Source organism: Heliangelus exortis, chromosome 15, assembly GCF_036169615.1.
Source record: "Heliangelus exortis chromosome 15, bHelExo1.hap1, whole genome shotgun sequence".
Lineage (NCBI taxonomy): Eukaryota > Metazoa > Chordata > Aves > Apodiformes > Trochilidae > Heliangelus > Heliangelus exortis.
The window spans coordinates 11,566,774-11,573,997 of NC_092436.1; the positions used below are offsets into that span (position 1 = coordinate 11,566,774).

At 44.7% G+C, this 7,224-nt stretch overlaps 1 protein-coding gene across 2 annotated transcripts in view; it reads left to right on the top strand.

Annotated features, from left to right (window-relative positions):
- PWWP2A (PWWP domain containing 2A) overlaps positions 1-3,461 on the top strand; it is a 36,611-nt gene extending 33,150 nt beyond the window's left edge. Inside the window, exon 3 of one of the 2 annotated variants that reach the window (XM_071758547.1) lies at positions 3,336-3,459. Coding sequence is in view for 1 of the 2 variants with exons in the window: in XM_071758549.1 (XP_071614650.1) it covers positions 3,336-3,364 (29 nt within the window). In the remaining variant the exon portion in view is untranslated. Of the gene's footprint in view, positions 1-3,335 lie in introns of both variants that reach the window. The other variant, XM_071758549.1, reaches the window with a different exon arrangement.
- Positions 3,462-7,224: the final 3,763 nt, after the last annotated feature.

Here is a 7,224-nt window from a genome sequence, read left to right on the forward strand (position 1 = left end):
CACATTCTGTAGCCTGTTTTTATCATTTGGCTCCTGCTTTCCCTCGAGTGGTCTTTGTACTTCCACACTGGCTTTGGAACACAAGCCATGGGGGCTCTATGCTGGGCAAGCTGAACATCCCTGCAAGCATTTTTTGGGGTATTCTGAATTTGGGGTAAAAATTCAAAGCCCAGGAGGGGTAGTTCTAATTTTGAAACCCAGATCTTCAGCTAACAGCTCTGTGTTTAAGAGCTTAGGGACTGGATTTTCCAAATGTGGTTGTCTTGGTCATTAAATATTAAACTTGAGGCTGTGCCTGCTGCAGGGTTCATTCAAACCCTGAAGCACTCTGAGCCAGCAGAGAAGGGGCTGGGGGCTCCAAAGTGTAAAAGGATGAATACTGAACCATGCTAAATATAAGATTGAAAAAATACCAATACTGTTCAGGTGGTTATGGATAATCCTTACCTGAGTTCACTCAGTTTGCTCTGTTTGCCTTTAAAAAAAAGACAGCATTGTGAATAAGCTGTGAGAAGAAGGGGTTTGGGTATCTGTACTTGGTACACCTTCTCGTTAATACTGCAAAATGTCATCAAAAGTCATCAGTTGCATCTTGGCTTAGTAAACTTGCTGCTGGCTGCAAGCATCACGGCCTTGGCTGTATCTGAGCTTGGAGCAGGGACACAGAAGTACATTGGGGCACAGAGAGAACCTTCAAGGGCAGGCCAGAGGCTGTAGCTGTAGGCAGTAAATCTGTCAGCTTCCAGGCTCCTCCTCTCCTGAAGTTTCCAAATGCTGCAATTCTTCTTTCCTCAGGTAGAAAAGTGCCCCGTGATGGAGTGCCATAGCCAACTGAATGAAAGGAAATGTTTGTCTGTCTTTGCTGGGATAAAAAGATGCACTTGTGAGAATCTGTGCTCAAATGCAATTAGTCCAGCAGAGCCCAGAGCCCCCCTGCCTCCCCAGGGAGCAGTTTTATTGCTTTGCACTCACCACCACCACTCCAGGAATACATTTAGGAAGCTGTTCCAACAGCTACCACCTAGACTGGATAATACCATTTCCCTCCCTCTTCCTGAGACTCCATCAGGGTGTCTGTCAGTCTGCAGGGAGGATGCTGCTCAGGATCACCTCCTGTACCACCAGGGATGGGCTGCAGTTCATGTGCCAGAGTTGGAACAGAAAAATCTCACTGATGTCTTTATCCCAGATAAAATGGCACCACTAATGCCTGAGCACTTCAAGTCTCATCCACTGGGGCTGCTGGAGGGTCATGTCCTTGGTCAGCAGCCACAGGGGACCTGCACCCAGAGACAGCACCCACTCAGTCACTGCAGGGACCTGACAAAGGTGGCAGCACTGGGAGCTAGGCCAGAGCATCCAACAAAAGGAAAACCTCTTCCTGTTTGTGTCCTCTTAAGGAAAAACAAGCTTTGCAAATTGTCTTCTTGAGAAGATGGGAAATGGGCAGGGCTGGGGACTCCAGGCTGGAGTCACAGCTGCAGGTGGTGAGGTTTCCAGCTCTGGGGATTACTGCTGAACACACAGGATCAGGGAAATGTGGTTTGTTTATTTTTCAGTTGTTTTAGGACCTTTAATATAGAAAGGACTTTGCTTTATCAGGCCAGGCTGTAATGACTCTGGCTTAATGCCACAGCAGCCAAGAGCCTGACAATTTACTGAGCCTCAGCAGACAAATGGGTGAATCAGAGCCTCTGCTGATAATAGATACTCCCCAGCAATTACATCCTTCCAAGCAGGAGGCTGCACAGTTTTAAAAAAAAATTGAATTGCTGAACAAGAAAAGGGTGGGATTCTTCCAAACAGGGGGAAGCTTATGAATGAGCAACGTATTAATGCTGCCCATTAAATGTGCCCCTGCACATCTTTACCTCCTGTTAAAAAAGAGGAGGCTCTTTGATATAATTGGTTCTTGGCTGCAGCAGCAGGCAACAGAGCTTGGCTGTTGCAATAATCCCTTGGGAATCACACAGCTAATTAAAGCCTAGCAACTGGTGACCAGCAGCTTCTCCTTTCTCTCCAGAACTGGCTGTGCTAATCAGAGGTAGGCAGATCTCAGGGAAGTTTTGTGCTGAAATGTGCTAATCAAGGAAGGAAGGATTCAGCTTTAAAGCTTGGTGCTTTATCAAATCCTAAATCACCCAGTGCAATGAACTGAAAAAGATTTCAGGTCCCTGCTTAACAGCTGGGCAGGAAGGGATCAGCAGTGCTGTGCCTGGAGTAGACCATGGGCACTCTGGGCTGGTGCTTTGGGATGCAGATCTTGTGATGTGAACAGAGAGCTGCTTTATTTTTTTCTTCTTCTAAGAGATGCTAGATTCCACAAATCTTTGGTGGAGTTGAGGGACCTCCAGGTGTACAGCTCCTCAGAAGGTCAGGCTTTGGGACTCAGGCATACAGAAGCCAGGATTAGCTGGAAAAACCTGCTCCCACCCAAGCAGCCTTTCCCAGGGGGTTGGTAGAGCCCCCCATGGGCTGGGGTACCACTGCTTTGCTGTGAAAGATGAGTTCATCTTGTGGATTTTATTCTTTTTCCTAGAGGAAACCAATGGAGTTTGCTGTGCTGATTGCTCCTAATTTGCAATGGGTTTAGCTGTGCTGTGCTTTACAGGACCTGCAGCAGAGCTGGGCACCCCTATAAGGGTGGTTCAGGGCAGGCAGCTGATGCCAAGTGGGGTAAAATCAGACCAAATGGGCTGAAGTGGTAATTCCTTGGTTGGTGGAGCTGCGTTTATGAAGTGCTGGTCCTGGGTTTGTTCCACTGCTGACTTGGTCCTAATGCTCTTTTGGGTTTGCTTGCCAGCTCCTGCTGCAGCAAAGGGATGGCAAAGAAAACAAGAGTTTGACAAGAACTGGGGAGCTTTTCTCTTTGTGCTTTGTGGAGGATATGGTAAGACTTTTCAGTAAGGTTTTTCAAGTGAGTGTTTGCTTTCTCAGGAACTGTTGTAGACACCTTAGAGCTTTGTGAGACCTCTGTCCCAGAAGCTCTGCAAGTGTGGCACAGCAAGGGCAGAAATGCAAGCTAGTGGTTTACAGATACCCAGCCAAAAAGGAGAATAAATTGAATTACTGAGTATGGGACATTACAGGGACTCTGTAAAGTTGTTTATGAAACTTCAGTGATTTTTGCAATCCCTTGAATAAATGAAACAAATGGTGGTACTTCCCTGCTCATCTTGGGTTTATGGCATGGAAAGCTTCAGCATGGGGAAGTTCATCTTGAGTTGGCTGAGCCCTGTGTGCAAGCTCTGCTGCAGAAGGTCAGCTGCTGGATTTTTAGTAACTTGGGTTTTGTGCTAAGCCAGACACCCACTCTGAACTTTCTCTGTGTCCAGGTTTGACTCAGGAGGTGGAGATGGCTTAAGTAGCAGCAGAGGAGAGGAGGGTGAAGATGGCTCCCTGGGTATCCTGCTTCCATCCCACGTGAACAGGAAGAGATACAGAGGTAAGGAAAGTGATACCATCTGAAATATGGTGCTGTAAATAACTCATACTGACTTCTAAGAGGGCACATAGAGGTTTCTAGTTCCTCATTCTTACTCCTAATATTCCTGTACAGTAAAAAACATTTGCACAGCTTCACAACTGAGAAAAAAAATAATTATGTAAGCTTTAAAGTATGGTAATGTAGTGGAGTGAGTTAAATTACTGTGCTGGCAATTACTGGGTATTATCTGTTCAGGAAGGGTAGAAAGAAACAGCAGCAATTTTAAATACTGTGGACTAAAATGGCTACCAAGCACATATCAATGACAGTGATGATAAAGCTTAGGAAACAGGACTAATGGATCCATCAGAAAAGAGATGAGCTATTTGAAAATATTTCTAGAGGGATTTCTAATATGATATCCTGGATGTGTTACTTTGAACCATATTATAATGTCTGGAGACAAAAATCAGTTTCCTGGAAGTTGTGGTAACTGAGCAACAGTCTGGATTTACCCATGGGTTTATGCTATCTACCCACTTATAAATGTTAAAGTTTTTTCCATTTCTGCCACTGCTTTAAGAAACCTGAAAGTGGAAGAAAAAATTGCTAGGGGAAAAAAAAAAAGCAAGAAAGAAAAATGTAAATTCCTAGGACACTAAACAGAAGAAACACAAAATATTTTTGAAACTACAAAATAATTTTTGGCCAGAATGTTCAACAATAGTATGAAGGCAGCAATTAATAAATAAAAGCAATGTATGTGGGAAGGAAAAACAGTCTTGATGAGGAAAGCTTAAAAAGGGTATGACTAACAAAGGTAAGAATGGTGCAAGAGAAATTTTAATTTATTAGGACTAAAAGCTAAAGTTTGGAGCACTAAAAGTGCTCCAAACTGCTTTGTGGGGGGCTGCTGCTGACTGTGAGTTACTGGTGTTGGATATTTCTCTGTTTAAAGCAAGTGGGATGATGTGCTTGCCAGCACCCAGGCAGAACAGTCACAGGACTGAAAATAAGCCCAAATATTTAACCTAAAGTGGCCCCCTGGCTCACCCACTTTGCCTTTAATCTATACCTGGATAATCTATAACCTGGATACAGACAGGCCAGTGAGCAAGAGGGCAGAGAGGACAACCCAGGTAAATATAGGCTGCTTAATTTGACATCAGGGATAGGAATCTGAAAACAGGATAGGAAATCCATTAGTAAAGAATCAAAGGCAAACATTCAATTAATATCAATCAAAAATAGACCTTGTCACTCAACCAGGCTTAGTAGGTCTAAGTATTAAGACTCATCACCTGACATGGCCCTCTGCAATATAGGCAAAATTTTATCTTTGCAAAATAAAATTACTGATGGAGTAAAATTGTCTCCCTGGAAGGTCTCAGTTTGCCCCTGCCTTTCAGGCAGGAAAGTTTCCTGTGAGATTCTGTGCACATCACTGCCACACCACACACTATTGGACACTGAGAAGCAAATCTGGAGTCACTCCTGAAAGTGATAGTAAGCAACAGCATGGTGGGAAAAGCCAGAGAACACTGTGTATTGCTCACTAATCAGGCCTGCCAAACAATGTGGGGTTTAATTTAGCCATATTTACACATCCACAGCTTCAGGAACGGGGAGTCGGTATCTCAGCCACACCAGAAAAGGCTGAGGTGAGGTCTAAAACTGTGCACAAGTGTTGCCCAAAAGCTTATTTTTAAGGGTATAAACAAGGAAGAAGTAAGAATGTCATCCCTTCTAAAGGGAGCAGAAAGGAGAGAAATCTCAGTGTCAGTCCTGATGTCAGTAAACATTGTCTGAGGCATGAACATGGAAATCCCAGAGAAAGTTCTTTGTAGGGACAGCTATAGAGCAGCCCTGTCTCTTCTCCTTCTGAAGGAGACCAACAGTCCCCTTCATTACTACACAAATGTGTTCAGGGAAAAAAGGCCAGGTACTAAAAGTTTTTGGTTTTATCTGGCAGGCAGAGTAAGAAGGAACAATGGCTGGGGGCTGGGGACAGACAACTCAGAGTGGGGAAAAAGGCCCAGCACATGATAGTTACAATAAGGATGAGTAACTACCAGAACAAATTAGCAAGGAACTTGTTGGTTTTAGAGTACTTGTATTTAAAAGAATATATTTCATAACACAGTTTTTCCTATTAAAGTTTGTAAACCCAACAAGTGTGACTCAAACCAGACTGGCACAAGGGTACCAATCACCTTTCTGGTGGCAGCTGGGTTGACTATAGACTGGACATTAAAAAATCCCTTAAAAATAATAAACTAAATGCAATAGTTCAGGATTTGGACAAGGAGAAGGACTTGTTTCAGACAACTAACTTGAATTTTACCTAGGGGAAAACTTGCTGTAATGGTAGAGGACACATTTCAGAGGTTTCTGCTTTAGCTGAGGAGTAGCACTGAGTACGTATGACCTAAAGCTTGGTAATGGTGCGTCCAATTTCCAGTGACACTGCATCTGCTCTTCCACACAATGCAATTAAAGTACAAACACAAGAGGGGAAAGCAAATCAGCTGAAAATTGTTAAGCTTCATTTGTTTGTCTCTCCATTTTAAAACTACAGGTACCCATCAGGCCTCCAGCAGGAAAAGCTGCACCCTTACTTGATGTTATGTTTGTCCAGCAGGCAGTAATTTCAAAAGTTGTGTTGTGCTTCTATTTTCGAGAATAAGTTCACCAGCCTCCACCCAAGAAGGCACATATGCAGCCTTCCAGCCCTTAAAGGATGTGAAAGAGGAACAGAATGGAGGAAAAATTGTCAGTGAACTCATTTGTAAGACAAGGAGCAGTTTGCTAAAAGCCACTGCTTCTAACTTTGCACAGCAGGCAGCTGATGGTAAATAATATCTATACATGACATATATAAAGATTAATTTGCCATTTGAAATATAGAAAATTTAAAGTATCCATAGTGGTTCAAAATGGTTCCATTTATGTGTGTTTTAAGGGTGTACAGATGTTGCAGCTGAGTGAAACCCTGGCCCCAGACCTGATCCCACCCATGCAGTGGTGTGGGAGCAGTCAGTGCTCATGTGGTCAATGAGACAAAAGTTTTGCTGAACACCTTTCCCCACCCTGCAGCAAATTTAACTCCAGGACTGCCAGGATCCAGGTGCAGAGGGTGGGACTGATTCCAGGGCCAGCCCCTTGCTCCACTCTCAGGCAGCCTGGAGCCTGGAAGAAGAGCTGACATCCCTGCCCAGCCCATGCTGCAAGAGGAGCTCTGGGGAGGTGTGGTTCAGCTGTACCTGAGTGCCTCACCCTGGGCACAACCCATGCTCATGAGCTTCAGCCCAGCACTGCTTCTGCCCTGCCCTCCTCTGAAGCAGCCTGGCGACTGTTTTTCTGTAGCATTCCAGGATTCAGGCAAGATGATTAATATTTATACCAGTGCGAGCACTCAGCCCAACCCAGTAAGCCTTTCCTGGAGCTCCATTCAGAAAGCAGAGTGGGTTTGCAGCTAACTGGTTCATTTGGACCTGGGCAGCCTCTTGGAAGTGAGCATATTTCCAGCACATTCCCTGGTACCCAGTGCTGGGTGAGCTCAGCCCTCTGCCTGGATACTGGAGCCTGACCCCCCCAGCCCTGCCTGGCTTAGCCCTCTCCACCCACTGCACCCCTCTGAGGAGCAAAATCTTTCTTTAAAACTTGCCATCCACACACCTACAGCATTTTCCCAACCTTTATCAGTAAAGGAAATTCAGCCTTGTGCATTAGAGACTTTACTCCAGTAAAGCATGGCACAGTTACAGTTTCAGCACATGGAAATCCTAGAGGCTGTT